This window comes from Cydia splendana, chromosome 6 (assembly GCF_910591565.1).
Source record: "Cydia splendana chromosome 6, ilCydSple1.2, whole genome shotgun sequence".
NCBI lineage: Eukaryota > Metazoa > Arthropoda > Insecta > Lepidoptera > Tortricidae > Cydia > Cydia splendana.
In genome coordinates, this window is record NC_085965.1 from 12941916 (window position 1) to 12960911 (window position 18996).

General features: G+C 36.2%; 1 protein-coding gene across 2 annotated transcripts in view; it reads left to right on the plus strand.

Moving 5' to 3' along the window:
- The window catches only part of LOC134791706 (coiled-coil domain-containing protein 96-like), a 79088-nt gene that overhangs the window by 15513 nt on the left and 44579 nt on the right, over window positions 1–18996 (plus strand). For both annotated transcript variants that reach the window (XM_063762812.1, XM_063762814.1), the window contains one exon: window positions 2402–2588. In XM_063762812.1, the coding sequence (XP_063618882.1) occupies window positions 2408–2588 (181 nt within the window). In that variant the 5' untranslated portion in view covers window positions 2402–2407. The remainder of the gene's footprint in view (window positions 1–2401; window positions 2589–18996) is intronic.

Here is an 18996-nt window from a genome sequence, read left to right on the forward strand (position 1 = left end):
GGCTCTCATGGGCCGAGGCAAGAAGCCGGGATAACGCAAGGAAGAAGAAGAAGAAGTGGAAGTACTATTTGTGCTTGGCTTGCTTACATAACAAAATCGTTAGCACACTACGTTTATTATTAGTAAATACGCTATCTTGCATCAAAACAGTCATAATTCTCCAGTGTTTTTAGAAACATAGTAATATTCATAATATGGACATGCTAGAGGCTGAAATCACTTTTTTTACTGCGTGGCGGCTTATAAAAATAGTGTTATAAAATTGATACCTAAATAAACATACTTACATAAGAACAGTCGATTCTTTTTTCTCGAGTTCGGGGTTGGTGCCATAGTACCCCCATCAGTGGGCCCCTTTAGAGTATGGTCAGAGATAACAATTTCACCCTGTATTTTTCTTGCCGTATTTCCCTATAATGACATAATACGAAAATACTGCGTGGTAGGGAACGTTTCCAAAGCCCCGACGGCTATGAAGCTCATAAGACGCGCTAATCCCAAGGGACTTACTCGGGACCAATTGCGTGAAATGTTCCCAATCCTGAAGGACGGCACGATACCTGCCACAGATTAAATATGGCATCGCTCGAAAAGATGGCACCGTTGGCCTATTGTTGACTTGAGACCGTCGAGTAGAGGGCGATACGTTTTGACATTTAACAAATCTAACACATATCAGTGAAAAAATGAGGATTTAAGTCAAATGGCGTTCTAAAAGTGAGTCTTAATCATGTGTGTCAAAAGATGGCAGTTAATTGACAATATTTCTCTATTTCAATTATTTCAAATTCTCTTTGATAGTACGTACGCGAGAACGCGTCAGAAATTCCTTATACTTCATATCTTTTTGTATGCTATGGGCACTCGTTACGATTGGCCATATCAACTAGTAAGTGACTCAAGTATCATGTGCATATTTTCCGTTTTTATGTAAACGTTTAAAAAAAGACATTTAAAATAAATGTCCCCAATACGGAATATTACGCGAAACTCGGCGTAGGTAGCGCCACTACCACTATATGTCACAATCTGGGGGTCTACCGCGAAACAAGAAAATCGAAATTTCGTTATCTTACCTCTCTATCACTCTTGCATATTCGAGCGATAAAGAGACAGATAGCTAAATTTTGATTTTCGCGTTTACCGGTAGGCCCTTGTTAACAAACCGCCTTGATGCATCAATGTCATATTTTATTGTCTGTGAAAACTTGTCAAAAAACAGTTTAAGGCACAGTATAGTATAAGTTAGTGTATGAATTTACTAGAGTCGGTAGTGCTGCACTCTGGCGGCAGAACATTGCAGTTATATCCCCTATTGAAATTTTCGTTTTGGTTTGAGAGTGGCGTATCTTTTGTAGTACCTAGGTATTCTTATGTCTGCGATGCTACCTTTTCCATCGCTCTTACGAAGAGTATTGGTTGCCTAGTTTATAGCCCTGTCTCTATATGGGATTAACGGTATAAATATGGATTATTTGAGCAAAGACATATGTAACTCCGTATAAGATGAATAAAGTCTAAGGAAAAAACGTGCCTCGGAAGACAAGAAAAAGTCATTCTCGGACAGATGGCGCATACACTTTTGGCCTATCCTCGGCTAGATGGCGGTGACGACATCGTTTCATATTTAACAATTTTAACATATAGGTATCAGTGAATGAACATGGGTCAAAATGATATAAAAATAATAAAATCATTTATCCATATATATTATTTTTTTGATAGTTTTATACGTTTTCATTTTGAGTTTTGGTCGTGTGTCGATAGATGGCAGTAAATTTACTGTGACTACAAAATGTATTATGACAGGACCCCTCTATACTATCTATTCTCTTTGATTTGAGGAATGTTGTGACGTTTAGCGGTTTTATTTCGCAGGTGTAATAGGAGTTAACTTGTCATATTTTGGTAATAATTTGTTCCCATATATTGTGGCTAGCTCCTAGTCTTCAAGCTCGTGCAACCAATTGGTACATCATCGATCCCAATGAGATTTCATTTACATTGTAACTTTAATCATTATGAAAATAACTCTCGTATTTAACCGGTCAACTAATTAATCGAATATTAATAGATTGGTAACAAAAACGGAGTCTTATTCCCTTATTTATAAACGTTTACTAAAGTTGACAAGCCGGTAGGTAATAATCGTTTATCCCTTTCGATCATACCAATACTTCGGAAAGGGATAAACGATTATTATCCGCTTGTCAACTTTAGTAAACGTTTATGAATAAGGGGGTTTAAAATATAGCAATATGACTACTCATATTTTAATGCCGTTAGAGCTTTTGTTTATTTTTAGGCAGGTACCAAGTATTTATTTGGCAGTTGATTTATTATATTGGAGACCATTTATGAAGTGACTATAGTTGAATAACCACATTTTCTTCTATTCCAGATCAATATGGAAACTGACAAGATGTCGACGGCGTCTTCGGTCGGCGCCGAGCGGCGGCCCCTCATGCAGGCCCTTATCATCGAGCGACGGATTCTCTTCGCTTGCACAATACTCGTCGGGCTGTGCACATTCCTTTGGATCACGGCCGTCTGCACGAGCAAATGGGTTCATATAGAGGGTGGTGACGGTAAGTCCATATTCATTATCACTACACCTTTTAAAGAAAGTCCCCCGCCGCGTCTGTCTATTTGTGTGTTTGTATGTTCGCGATAAACTCGAAAAGTACTGAACGGATTTTCAATAATAGATCAATAAAGTGATTCTTGAGGAAGGTTTAGGTGTAGAATTGTAGAATTTGTTAACCCGTGCGAAGCCGTTTACTTCTAAATTTAGGTTGGAAATTGAGTCTTATAATTTTTTGCATGCGCTAGGTACTATTTGTGCTGTAAATATTACTCTGGACATCGGCTGTGTGCATATGAAGGTGTCCAATAAAAGGTAGTCAATAGTAAACGCATTCAATTTGTAATTCAATTTACCTATAAATTGTAATTAAATTAAATTTAGGTTGTCTTATTAAATGTCTTTCAGAAGACTTAAAAATTACTTAAGTAACCGAAGACGAAGAATTCGACAATCAGGTGACATACTGATTCAATTTATAAAAAAAAACCGTAAGCTTGGTTATAGCCACCTATTTCACCAAAGATTACAAGATGATAAATGAAGTTCAAGAAAAAAAAAACAGTAAAATCCAATCACTATTTTATTATAAGAAATATAAAATTTGTACATTTATTTACACATTCACAGACAGTGACATTGATGACGTTCAAAAACGAACCTTCATTCTACCGAGATGCATTAAGTAACTTTTATTCATCAATAAAGTCACCCTATATGTGGCTTCCTTCCTCCCTCGTCGTTGTCCTCTATATTCATGCCCATTCCTCCTCGCCATTTACATACCAAACGCAAGTGTGAATTGAATTTTTCTATTATATTTCTTGGATATTGCGGAACTTGTTTGTTATTAAATAGGGATGATGACACATGTTGAATTTTACAACAAATTCTAGTAAAATATATAGCAAATGAGCAATTTATCACAATATTGTGGATATTAAAAAAATATAAGTATTGAAATAATACAAAAGTACAGCACCTGAAACTTTCAAAATTTTAGTTTTTTTTCAACTTCCAAAAACGACACAAATAAGGATACCATTCGATTCCTCACGTTTTATCTAAAAAATATTGTATGGAAACTATATACATAAACGCAATATTTCACCGACAAAATCGCAATTTTCTTGTTTTGTTCATACCACTCTTACTCCAAGATGGACTCTCTGTGACCTTGACGTGACGGTCACATATCGTTTTGTTAGGGGCGTTTCGCGAGTGAAGTACGACTGTCGGACTTTGACTATTATTTCTGACTTTTGTATCGCAATGGGTCCCATATAGACATTTGATCCTAAAAACAAACCTGATGGATTGATACCATAAATGAAAATTAGTCATCTAGCCTATTGTAAATAGCTCAATAAGCAGGGTATATGTTGAAATTATTTTTGTGGTTGCACTAAAGATAAATTTTAGGCAGATTTAAACAATAAAATATCACTCTAATCGATTGGTTACGGTTGAGCTATTTGATATTTTTTTACGTTTTGATAAAAAAGCAACTGGTAAAATATGGAATCAAAATTTCGTAAGTACTTTAATTTCAAGAACCCCATTCGTCCCTATATGAGCCGCGATACGAAACATAACCTCTAATTTGGTTCATAAGTTTAACGCCTTAGCGCTACTTCTACTAGCTTCCACTTATGTAAAAAAAATCATGCAGTTGCATTAGTATAGGTATACATTCAGAAATTTGTTGTGATTTTTTAGATTTTTTGTTGTGTATTAGTTTTATGATAAGTGATGGAGGTTAGATTAAGTACCTAATATTGTTTTAGTTATTGTATTTTTTGGACTAGTTGTAGATATATGTACCTATTTATATATTAGTTTTAGATAATCTAGTGTAATGACTATTGTGTGGCTGTAATATATTCAGAAATACTTATATTATTTTATGTGCTGTATGTTTTTGCCTAAATATATTGATTGCCCATACGAGATATATTCTAGTAGATTCGAATAGAATGAGACTAAATTTATTTCAGTAACTAATTTTCCACTGTCGAGTTTCAAATGTTGCGGATAGCCAAGACAAAACATGATGTCAGCTAAAGCCGGAAAACGATGTAGAAAACATATTATGCAAGATGTAGCCATAACTTCAGCGTTTCGTTGACAAACGCGTGCAGTGGCCCATTTCAAAAGACAAATGGCCACTGTGCCACCAATTAGGCAATCTTGGAATTCTTACCAACGAAAAGATATCATCATATCAAACGTAAAAGCGTTCGTCAATTAATTCAATTATCTTATGAATAACTAAAGAGTAAAGTCATAAAATGATTAGTTACTGCTTCTTAATGGTATTTGATGTGACATAAGTCATTTATGATTATGATGAGGCCTCAAATGCAGCATTGAGAGGAAAGGGGACAACCGCTTCTCCATACAAACGAATTCTTAATTTTTTTCTCTGAATATTAACATTATAGAAAATATGTCTATACAGATTGATATACATTCATCACAACTAAGACCCTTTGTTTAAATAAAAAAAAGCTTTAAAAAAAGTTGGAATCTGTTTTGCGCTTCTAACTCTTATAATAACAAACTAATTAAAAAAAAGTAGAACATGATTATTAGGTATGTTAAAAGTATTTTCCATAATAAAATAAAATAAAATAAATAAATAAATATTAGGGGACATCTTACATATATCAACCTAGCCCCAAACTAAGCAAAGCTTGTACTATACTCCAGTAAAGATACGCTTACGTTAAACATTAATTAGTAATAGGCAATTTTTTTTTTATTCCTGTTCTTTAGATCATTTTAAGATACTTTATTTTCGAATCCAAAAAACTTTCTGTCCGGAAGTAGGTAAAAAAAAATAGTAAAAAAAAAGAGCCGTTCTTGTTTGTTAAAAATAGTAATAGTATTTTTAGTTCGTAAACGTGACGAAAATAATATTTATAATGAGTCGACAATGGAATCAGTCAAAATATTAACACGGAAAATAACTCATTCAATAAATGGCGGGGCCTCACGGATATACGTCGTGACTTGATATAAAAAAAAAGTAATAATTAGGTCTTTGATTGAATTACCATAAAACTACCTCATTAAGCTATTTATCCGAGAATCCGACATCAATATTATTTGTATCACTTGTATATATATTTACGCCTTAAACATGCTAGAAAAAATGGTTATAGATATAATTTCTTGCAGACTTTGTTCTGATAACGTTCAAAGTGATATTCAATACATAATCACACAAAAATATGGTCAATGTAATAAATATGTGCATTTTATCAAATTCGCTAAATGAAACTACCAAATTTGAACTCTTTGCGCTAATGCTAAGGATTACATTTCCTTGCGGCGCGCGGGGACAGTTTCAATGCGGGCGGTGGCGGGAGTTCGTGCCAAGGACGCGTGGATAGTATGTAGGTAAGTATGTACTTACCTACAAGTTGCTACAAGTGACAGGCCAATTCGAACGTGCGCGGGCGTCTCGCTCGCACCAAATATTTGTGCGGTGTAAGTCTGAGCAAAATGAACGCGCGCGTGAATGATAGCTGATTAAAAATAACTGATATCATATCCAATATTATTGGTTGATGTTCAAATTATATTCGTAATTATATACGTCAATTATGACCCACTACAAAAATAAAAATTGCGCATGACTATCTATCGTTCTTATTTAATTTCAGAATGGCATAGTGTGGAGTGGCATTATAAAAGGAATACTTATTATCGTAGTCATTTGACAGTTTTGGTGACACTTTCACATTCTGTCACAGCGAAGTGTGTAGGCCCACTCTTTAATTTGATATTAACGTCTATCCAACAACTTTGTCAGTAGAAAAAGGCGCGAAATTCAAATTTTCTATGAGACAATAACCCTTCGCGCCTAAGCGTCTGTAGACTTTTTTTTGCAACAAACGTATTATATTGACTATTTCGTGCTCTTTCAATTCATAGTTTACGTTCCATAATAAGTATAACATAGTAAGTTCCATAATAAGTATAACATAGTATAATAAGAGTCGACGTGAAATATATGTTTACACTTTTGCACCTTACTCCTTTGCAATAAGGCGAAAAGTACGGCTTTAAAATGACAGCGTTTTACACAAAAATAAAACGCTAATTAAATAACTTACCATATTCGGAACCTAAGAATAAATAATATTGAGAGTGGCAACACTGTCGTAGGGGGCTATTCATAAATTTAAGTCATTTCAAATTTGGGGGGGGGGGGGGGGGGGGGTCGATCTGGACATCGGATGATGGTAGCATGACGCAGGTGGAAACGGTGTCATTCGAAGCATGATTTTTTGATGATTTTATGGGGGGGGGGGCGACAAAAATCGTCAAAAATAATCATAATCATAATCATTTATTCAATGCATCCATGGTATTTTACATAGGTGTTAAATGTCTAATAAGTACAAACATGGACCCTACTAGGGTGTAGCATTTTACATGTACATATTCTTACCCAGTGGGTGAATATTGGCTTACAACTACAAAAGGAAGACTATCTTAACATTTATCATTATTATACAAGTTCTATATTGCACTCATCACATTATACCTACATCACATCATTCACATCACATAATCGAGACTAAGCTTGATCTTCGAAGAAATCCTGCATGGAGTATGGGCATAAATGCAATAAGTAGGACTTTAGTTTTTTTATAATAGTTGTGAATTTTTTTTCGTTTAAGATATGTTGGGGAATTTTATTAAAGATTTTTATAGACATTGCATGCGGACCTTTATTGTACATTTGCAGCGTAACAGGGGCACTCACAAAGGTTCTATTTCGGTGGCGCAAGTTATATGTTTCTGAACTTTGGTATTTATTTTCATCAAAAAGATCATTATTTTTTCGAACAAATTTGCAAGTTTCTAAAATATACAAGGCTGTAAGTGTTAAAATTTTTAATTTAAGAAAGTAAGGCTTGCAACTTTCCTCATCTCTTTTATTTACAAGTATCCTTATACATCTCTTTTGTAGAATGAAGAGATCTTTAACATTTACGCTATTGCCCCACAGTATTATTCCATACTGCAGCCATGCTTGGGCAAAAGCATGATAGGCACATACCGCAGTTTTTAGGTCCGTGTTTAATTTTATTTGTCGGAGAGCGTACGCAAAACTGGATAATTTAGCAGCTATTTTATCAGTGTGCGCTTTCCAGTTTATGTGTTCGTCAATTTCTAAACCGAGTAATGAGCTGGTGCTTTTAAGTTCTAATTTGCAATTTCTGAAATGATAATCAATTTTTAAATCTATTTTTTGATGAGGTCTAAATTGTATTAGGTTAGTTTTCTGTAAATTTATTTGTAAATTATGGTCTTCTAATAGATGACGTCATGTATGGACAGCCCCTAGGTCGTATTGTCTTTTTCTAGCATATACCTCCCTCTCTACCCCACACTCCTACCACACAGGCAGGTTGCTTTGTCAGTTATACAAGACAAATTTTCAAGTCATTGTCTCAATATTATACATATTTGCACCATGCAGGATTAAAAATTTAGGTTCCGAATAGAGATGCACCGGATATTCGGTTACTATCCGGTATCCTATCTCGCCCTTATTTTAATATCCGGACGGATACCGGATACTAAAATAAGGGTACTAAATAACTATGCTTGATATCGGAATATAATCGTACTCGATTATTATTTTAAAACAATTTAAACGTTCCATTCACTAGCTCGCGCACTAATTTCGTACCTAGTGATAGACCTATATACCGCGCGAAAGTTCATTACGAAACAGGCCAAAACTTCCACAATGCGCACCTGAAAAACCTGAATATTTCCGCCGGCCGAATATTCGGCGGCTGAATACTGAATATTCGGCCTATGGTCAGGCCGTACCTCCCGTATCCTGTATGCGGCCAAACAACTATCCGTTGCATCTGTAGTTCCGAATATGATAAGTTATTTAATTAGCGTTTTATTTTTGTGTAAATGCTGTCATTAAACAGCTGTACCGATATTCGGAACCTAAGAATAATATTGAAACATGTTTGTTATCGCCTGGTGGTGGGAAGACGCCAAACCAATGTGATTATACATATCCTATGATATACTTATTATGTGTATGTAATATAATTATATTATGAGTGTTTAATTAATAATGTAGTACACACCCTTTATTGTAACACCTGTGAGGAGAGAGATATTTAGTAAAGTATATAATTTGATAGGTTATTTATTTTTTTATTTTATTTAGCCTTTTTACTCGGACAATACATTTCTGGTTCATATATTTCCCTAATTCCTTTTTTTTTTTGTGTGTCCGTTTGCCAGGTGGCAAAGGCCTCCTCCAATCTTTATGTTGTTGTTGTTGTTTTATATGTTGTTGTTGTTTATTTCTTTTTCTTAAATGGAGGGTGTTGGTCGTTTTCCCCCACGGGGACCAGCCGGCTTGGGGGAGGTTGTTTTTGTTGTTTTTCTTTGTGATCAGTTGGTTGTTTTGATTTTGATTTCCGGTTTTTGTTGTTACTTGTTAGTTTTTAGGGTTCCGTACCCAAAGGGTAAAACGGGACCCTATTACTAAGACTTCGCTGTCCGTCCGTCCGTCCGTCCGTCCGTCCGTCCGTCCGTCCGTCCGTCCGTCTGTCACCAGGCTGTATCTCACGAACCGTGATAGCTAGACAGTTGAAATTTTCACAGATGATGTATTTCTGTTGCCGCTATAACAACAAATACTAAAAACAGAATAAAATAAAGATTTAAATGGGGCTCCCATACAACAAACGTGATTTTTGACCAAAGTTAAGCAACGTCGGGAGTGGTCAGTACTTGGATGGGTGACCGTTTTTTTTTTGCTTTTTTTAGTTTTTTTTTTTTTGCATTATGGTACGGAACCCTTCGTGCGCGAGTCCGACTCGCACTTGCCCGGTTTTTTGAAGATGGTCCAGGTGTGGGTTCAGCCATTGGTCTTACTAGGTAGTCTTTCATGCTATTCCTGTTCATCCTCTTGGGCTCCTCCCTTACTTCTGGCTGCCCAGGTTTGTCCTGATTCTGGGGTGAAACAGTACTAACACGCTTCCTTTTTTCGCGAGTATTTCCAGGCGTGTCTGTTATAATCAACTTGTCAAAGCGAATGTATGCCTGCTTTCCCTTTTTTATCTCTTCCTGTTGTTGTGCTATAAGTTCTTTCCTTTTGTTCAAAATGTCTTTAGGATAATCTTCGCTGACATAAACATTTTTTGGTAGAAGTTTCTTGTTTTTAAACAGTTCAAATTTTCTCCATGCAAGGGTTACAGAAATAAGGATAGGCCTATGTTTATCTTTGACAGGCTTCCCTAGTCTACGAACATTGCTTATTTCCCATTTGTCCCATTTCTCTATGTCTGCTTTCTCATTTGCAGTATTAAGGGTTTCTAAAACTTTCTCCAGAAGTTGCGTGTGGTTACTCTCCGATTCTTCTAACCCATATATTATTATATTATTTTTCTTTTGCTGTAATTCCATATACTTTATCTTCGTTTTCAGGGTAACAACCTCTTTTTTCAGTTCTTGATTTTCCGCCAAAAGTGGTTTTAATTTAGCGTCTATAGTGGCAGAAATATTGTCAGTGATGGATTTTGTAATGCTTTCTGTTTGTTTTTTAAACTGCTCTTCAAGTTTCGCCATGATAGTGTCCATAATTTGGTTTTCCATTTTGTTTACACTTGTGAAGTCTTATAACTGAAACTGTGGGTAGGTAGGTAATGTTTTGACAGCTGTCGGAAGTCTATGTTATTTTCGTGTAGCAGCCCCAGCTGTCAAACGTCAATCTTCGACAATCTATACGTAGTGACTGTTATACTTATATATACGGTTCTTGTTCGTATTTCACTGTTTTCTTGCACTAATCACTTGTATTTGTCACTGAAAACACTTTAATTCAGCTTTAGGTAGATGGATTTGTATTTTTACGTAATATTTTCGCCAGATTCTTAGAAGTTGCTGCACTTTAGATTAAAATTCCAGGAGACTTGCAATCACACGTCGTACTTTTGACAGGTCGGAACCGGAAATTTAAAGCGGCATTGCAATCTCCATAACCTCACTTCCCACCTTTGACGTATGACATGACATTGACAGGTCAAAGCAAAGTGTGGCCACATTTAAAAAGGTAAACGATATCGTTTATTTTTTTACATCTCCCCCCCTCCTTTAGTTCCTTTGGTAATAACGTGACATCTGTACCGTTTAGAAGATAACTAGGAGAGAAACGGGTTACTGAATGGTTGGTTTCATTATAGTTCTTTACACATTCGTGAGCTACTGTTGTCCAAGCTCTTTTGTTGCCTTTCTCATTCATTCTACACCTTATTTTATTCACCAATGTCTGATTCAGTCTCTCGTTCAAACCATTGGAGAAAGGTGAGTCTACTGCTGTAAATATCAAAGGTATATTGTTCCTCAGTATTTTCATTAGGTTCTAATACAGGAGCAGGTATTTCTTTGAAGATCTTGAACCACCAAAACCTCCAATGGTGTCTATAGACATGATTTCGAATGGTTTGGTAGCTGGGCCCAGCTGTGACATAAATCCATATTTATTGTGTCCTCTCGACTTATTTTTAATGCAAACTTCACAGTCGGTGCACACTGATTTTATGTTTTGTATCAAGTTTTTAGCTGCATAAAATAGGCTAATTGTCTTCTGCATTTATCCTATTCCAATATGACCTAGGTCAGCATGTATAGATTTCATAAGTTTTATACTAAATTCCTCTGACAAAATAATTTTCCCTCTTCTTCTACCCATTTTTAAGTATACATTGTGTCTTTCAATTAATTTTCCTCTATTAACTTATTATCGAGTAACTTTCCAATTTGCTCTTCTATCTCTTTTTTATCTTCCATGGTACATCTATATGGCCTCTTGCTGCAATATTTGTCCACCAACAAGTCTATTCTGGCTTCATACCCATTGACAGTCCCAACATCATATGATATACATATCCTATGATATACTTATTATGTGTATGTAATATAATTATATTATGAGTGTTTAATTAATAATGTAGTACACACCCTTTATTGTAACACCTGTGAGGAGAGAGATATTTAGTAAAGTATACAATTTGATAGGTACATTTTGTAAAATTAACACTTATTGTATTTATTTATTAATTCAAATAACAAATTGCACCTTACAGCTAATGCCAAAGCAGCACAATTTGGAACACATTAACAACATAAAGCATTTTTAACATTATTTATAACAATACAATATACAGCTAAGACACATGTATTCATTATGGTATGCTACTCTTAGGCATCTCTCTTTCTAATATCCTCTTGCACTTTCACATCACTATTCCGGATCGTTTTTATTTGCTAGATAATTTAACGGACAACTATAGTACATTGTAGGAGAGGACGGAAAACCGCTAAAAGATGGACGAGTGAGTTTGAGGGCCGACACGTTGGTGGAGGCCCTCGAATAATACGACTCCATCTTTAGCGTTTCCGGCCGAGGCATTACATAGTGCTTTTCACGACTACTGCGAGGAAATAAGGAAACATTTGGATAACTATAAGTACTAGCCCGCGATTTCTCTGGTAGCAAATTACTAGCCACTGCCTGTACTGTCTCTTGAATTTCGGTAGGCGTCAGCGTAAGAATATCATTTTCTTCACTAGAAGAACTCATTTTTATAGCGAGCGTAGATACGTGTTTCTTATATTTTATAGTACTATCCAATTCGGTGAGAATTTTCCGATCCCGCCTTTTTTCTTTTTTATCACATTTAAGAGGCGTTTTTATGTTGTTTGCTTCAAACGGACTCTAAACTTAGAAGCGTTTTTGCTAAAAAAACCACAAACAGCTACAAAAGTAAAAAACGCCTTAAGCGTGAATCGAATGAACTGACTGAATGAATGAATAGTTTGACATTTCGTTTTTTTTAAACAAGAAATTGGTCCTATAAATAACCTAAATTTATTTTTGAAGGAAAAAGTTGCGCCAAAAAAGACCTTTTATTGATTTTTATGTTTTAAATTATACTCATTGCTGTAGCGAACTGTCACCAATGACAGATGATGATAATAATGAAACATTGTACACTCGCGTGCAAAAGTATTGCATCACTTTGCATTTTTTCGTCCGCATCCAATATATTTGTAAACTGGTTAATTTCTCTAAATTATTTTAATGTAATCATGTTCCTTGAAGTTTTAGCTTTACGAAAAGTAAAAAAACATGGAAATCGGCCCAGTATTTTTCAAATTATCGGCATTTTCCCGATTTGTGAGCGGTTTCACGTTATCACGCGCACGAGTTGCGTTACCCTTGACCCTTATAAAACGGGGGTAGAGAAGGGGTTGTTATCAGTCACTTATCAGAAGTCGATCGATACATATCTCCGCGTATTTTCCCGTGAAAAAGACCTGGAAAAATGGAAACCACTGAAGCTGAAGTCCGCCAAATCATCCAGCCCCTGCAAGCGGGGCGTAGCCAACGTTCAGTAGCTGCCGAGCTGAATTTAAGCCAATCTGCAGTTTGCAGAGTTTACCAGAGGTTCCAGGGGACTGGATCCTTTACTTCAAGACCAAGAAGCGGCCGCAGAGAGTGTACATCACAGAGGGACGACCGCTTCTTTGTCACAACATCTCTCCGAGATCGACACCAGACCAGCATTGCCATCCAGCAGCGTCTGCGTGAGGTACGAGGAGTGGCTGCCAGTGAGTAGACAATAAGAAGAAGACTTAAGAAAGCGAACTTGACACCCAGGAGGCCCGCAGCGGTGCCCAGATTGCTGGCGCGACACCGTACAGCCTAAAGAGAGTTTACTGAAAATCACAAGGACTGGACCATTGAGCAATGAACCCCAGTTCTCTTCTTGAAAGAGTGCAGAATGTGTTTGAATGGATGTGACCGAAAAGGAAGAGTCTACAGAAGGCCAGAAGAACAGTTCGCTCAATGTTTCTTCTCCGAAAGGGTCGCCTATGGCGGTGGATCCGTAATGTTCTGGGGCGGCATTTCCTACGACGGGCGGACAGAACTGGTTTTCGTGCCTGGCGGGGGCCGTGACAGTGGATTGACCGCTGCCAAGTACATCACTGATATCCTGGAGGAACATGTTGTTCCTTATGCCGGTATTTTTGATGAGGGGTTCATCCTAATGCAGGATAATGTCCCGTGTCATACCGCTAGGGCCACCGCAGCCTACCTTCTCGAAGTGGGCATCGACACAATGGACTGGCCAGCGATGAGCCCGGACCTTAACCCCATTGAACACGTGTGGGACTACCTAAAAAGGAGGGTTCGAAAGCGGAATCCTGCCCTGGTCAATGTTGAGGAGTTGAAGGGAGCCTTGCTGGAGGAGTGGGACGCTATTCCTCATGATCACATTAGAAAATTAATTACGTCTATGAAAAACCACTTGGTTTGTGAAAGGAGGCCTGTAGGTGGCAATACCAAGTATTAATTTAATAATAATAAACGATATTGTATTAAAAAAATGACTTTTATTCTCAAGTTTCCGGATTTATTTTTGGAGCATTATGCGACTACTTTCAGTTTTATGATTTTTTATAGTCTTCAGATTCGAAATTTCATTGAATTTACCATTTTTCTAATGCGTTACATACGTTATAAGCTTTCAGTTGATACCAAAATTTTCAGAATCGGGTATAGAATTACAAAGATATTGGGTGCGGACGAAAAAATGCAAAGTGATGCAATACTTTTGCACGCGAGTGTAGTAGTGGTGGTTCAAGTGCTACAGCTATTGCCTACTTTCCAGCTTGGTTTTAGACCATCTATTGCCACATTTCCGAACAGTGGCGTGAAAAATTTAATTATTTATTTCACACCAGCTCGGAAAGGCTTACTTTGCACTTCAAAGACTGAGAGCAAAGTTTCATTTTATTCACAAGTGAGGCAAAGGAATCAAATGCAAATTTTGAGTTGTTTTCTTATGTTTGCTGGTAGAATTGACTTTTAAATCATAAATATTTAATAAAATTCATTTGTATTTGATTTTGTATGATATTTTTACATTTAATATTTGCTTCGGGTTGGTGTGGTGAAACATTTTGTGTTTCACTTGGGGCAAATTTTGTTTAACCCTCGTGCTTTGAAACCCTCGCAACGCTCAAGATTCCATGTTTCGAATGTTTTACTTGCTCAAGTATCAATATTAGCACGAGCGGTTAAACAACAACTTTGCCCCCTTGTAAAATAAATAACTATTTCAATATAGTCAGCTAAACTGAGGTACAAATTCAAAAACTCACCAGCAGTTTAGCTTCACGACCTTCCAGATGGAAAAACAGCATGCCAATGACTTGAAAATTTGCCTTGTATAACTGACAAAGCAACCTGCCTGTGTGGTGGGAGTGTAGGAGCGAGGGACGTATATGCTAGAAAAGGGCAATACGACCTACGATAGTGTTGCCACTCTCAATTAGAAATGCAATGGATAGTTGTTTGGTCGGATACCGGATATTCGGCCCGACCGTCGGCCAAATATTCGGTATCCGACCGCCGAATCTTCGGCCGGCGGAACAATAAAAAAAATAAAAAATCATTTATTTCAGACCTTGGTTCATACACTTACACCAAAAAACTAATTAACTACAAACTAAATTTAACAATACCTACATTTCGGTTTTTAGGTGCGCATTATGCAGGTTTTAACTTTTAACCTGTTTCGTGGTGAACATTGGCGCGGACTCATTTCTATGTTCGAAATGAGTAGGTACCTACGCGTGCAAGTGAGTGGATGTTTAAATTGTTTTGAAATAATAAACGAGTAATGTACAATATGACCGTGACTGTTTCTTAAATCCAATTTGTTTACTCTGAAATCAAGTAAAGTTACTATCCGGTATCCGGCCGGGTATATTATTCTGAGGTTCCAAATATCGGTACAGTTGTTTAATTGTTGCTTAATTTGGAGATTGACCCCAATTTCATTTCTGATCAAATCGGTCGATTTGATCATCCCGTCTGGACTTCACTTAACAGCCGTAACACATTACCGCGCAGTTCAGGGTCACGGTGCGCCAAACCATAGCCTGATGTCATGTAGGTATGTATAATGTACTTAGTCCAAAATTATGTTATTTACTAATTATGTTATTTACTAATTATGTTATTTATATGCATTAAACGTTAAATCTGAACCAATTCGATTACTATTCTATAGTGAAACACATTCAGCTTGACTAGAAAAAGCGCGGCAAATTTAAAACATGTATAGTGTTAGGTTTCAATAGCGCTCAGAGACCTGACTTTTATCTCGATATCGTAATTTTCTAGCGACAAATCCATTATCTATACAAAACTGTCGCAAAAATGTTATCGCTTGTATATCGTGGTACAGGATAGGATGGAGCCATATACTTTACTACTTGCTTGCAAGTATCGTAATTAAACAGTGCTAAGTAGTTAAATACGCGCAATGTATTTTTATGTCATAAATAATGTATTTATTTAATGTTAATTTAGTATTAATTATAGTATGTATATTGTTTTATCCACAAATATGAATAATTGTAGTTAATTTACCAATAAAACATAATTTATACGGCCACAAATAAAATATTAAATGCTTCTAAAGTCTGTTTGGTTATTTCTACATGGAAACGAAGTCATTTCAAATTATAAAAACATTAACTGAACACCTTATTGCCGCCTGCAGTCACCGCTCGCCGCTCAGCTATCCGCTGTCGTTAATACCACGGCCTTACGTTTTATGACACTGAGTCGCGTCAGGGGAGCGACACGGTTCGGTGCGCTTGCGTTCAGTCGAGTTTTGGAATATTACTGCAAATTTTTGTTGTTTGTTAATTTGTTGGTTATTGTTGTTTGTTAATTTGTTGGTTGTGGTGTCGACTTTTATTGCCCTAGTCGCCAAATGATGTTACTAGTGAAATTTTAACCGACACCACACGGTAAAAATAAGTTTAACAATAATTACTTAATTAAAAATCGAATAAAAACGGTATTTCTAATGCATAACTTATATTTTTTGCTATTCAATTAAAGAGTACTAACAAAATCCTAACTCAATTAATTAGTGCAAATATTTTAAGGTTTGCGATTCCTGCTCGGCCTTGCGTCGCAAGGTGCCCGGTACCACTGTATTGCAGCATTAACTAGAAATGCTTACTTTGGGGAACATTAGCAACTGTCGCTTTTGATAATTACATTTTAGTGGTGAGGGGTGGTACTTAAATGACCGCTATTGAAACCTAAAGTTTAAACTTATAGGCGCGAAGATTTGATTTCCCTAAGAAAATTTTAATTTCGCGTCTTTTTCTGCTATCAAATTGGGTGTGTGTCAGTATAATAGCCCTATATAATTGGCCTATTATTGTATTAAATTTAACGCGCACGCAAAGACGGAAAGCCTGCAATTACGTAAAATTTACTTTCTTATTTACAGCACTCTTGCCCAGATTAAAGCTGATAATTAGTTCGAATCTAGTCTCCCATATTTTTTACGTTCACTGGTACATATGTTTTGACCGAGTAAATAGTAAATATACTAAATACTTTTTTAAATATTCGCGCTCGGGGCGATGGAAGTTTCATCGTTCCGTCGCCCCGCTCCATGCAACGACCAATCGCGTTAGCTCGCTGGCTCGTGCGCGGCAACTTTAAAGCAACGATAACGTTTTTGATGGTTTTTTGTGTTACGAATCATATTTCAAGCCGATTTTTACAGTATTCGATGAAGGAAAACTCATAATAAAAATCCCATATGATATTGATCTATTACCATTTTTAACCAGGCAATTAATGCACAACCCCATAAAACCTCCCATACGGTATTATTTAGTGTACGATTAAATTGCAACGCTTGTACTTATTGTAATTTGGAAATAATGAGAGAAAAAATAGCCTATTACCATTTTTGAGGACGGAAATATACTGAATTTAATAATAACCGTAGGTTACTTACTTTAAATGTAGGATACAGAATTATTTTTTGTGTGATTCATGCTTAATGTCATAAAGCAAATATTTCTCTATGAGTATAAATTTAAAAAATGTTATTAATATTTTTTACAAACTTTCTGTGATTTTTTATATTTTTACATTTTTTTTTAAATACCTAAATGTAATATATTTATTTGGATTATGCGTCGACGTAATCACTAGATTTATTATCTGTCCCATACACCGAAAATTTCAGCTATTACTAATTATTTCCATTCCGCCATACTAGCCGAGCGTACCTTTCTTGGCCTACTATGGGTGCTAGGCGACGATATACCTACTTATATAGATAAATACATACTCATATACATAGAAAACACCCATGACTCAGGAACAAATATTAGTGTTCATCACACAAATAAATGCCCTTACTGGGATTCGAACCCAGGACCATCGGCTTCGCAGGCAGGGTCACTATCCACTAGGCCAGACCGGTCGTCAAAAATCAGGATCATAATGTCAATATTCAGGGAGGAAAATCGGGACTATGTTTGTATGGAGAAGCTGTCGTCCACTATCGTAATATATCTAAAAAAAAAACGATCGTGGTCTATATATGTACCAACGTCCACTTTAACTGTCAATTCGTAAACCTGTAGAATGTAAGAATGTAGCTGTTGGTACATTAGTCTCCGCGGATTAACGTTCTGGTCGGTGTTTGGGTAACAGGCTAAATTTTATCATTCCTTTTTGTGTTGTAAGTTGTCAACTGGATGATAAAAACACCAATTAAACTTTCGGAAACCTCGTATCCCAATCCTACTTAGTACAAAGGTTAAAGTTAAAGGTATACTACTGAGTATAAATTACTAATTTGTGTAGGTACTTAATGTTGTTATTTCTGCGTTCCATTATGCATTATCATTCCAATAAGTACCCACACTGATAATAGTAGTGTTATTTCTTAAAAGTAATGTCATTGATGGAGGTTTTCAGAAAAAATGGTACCTATTACTTTTTTTCGAAAAATCACCAACTTTTGGGTTATTTAGACTCAGAATAAAATGAGACAAAGAAAAAAAGTGTCCACATTTTTCATACATTTCGTAATTTTGGGTGTCATTTGTGACGGTCCATACAAAATGTATGTGAAAATGGGTCATAAAACTGACATATTTTTGGGGACACATTTTCTTTTTCTTTTTAAATCTCTAGTCCTCGTGATTCTGAGTAGAAATACCTAACCCAAAAATTTATGGATATTCGAAAAAAGTAAATGGTACACTTTTAAGAGAAAATGCCCTGGGGGCCGATTTTTGAAATTCGACCACTCGATTTCGTGTATTTCGTTAAATGATATCTCCACTACTAGGCGTTTAAATTCCACTAATAGAATTGAAATCGAGTGGTCAATACCACTAGATTCCAAATTTCGATCGCTCGTATTTCAAAAATTTGCATTTCGCCGTTTTCCACCGATTTTGGAGTGACGAAATCGAGCGATCGAAATTCAAAAATCGGCCCCCTGATA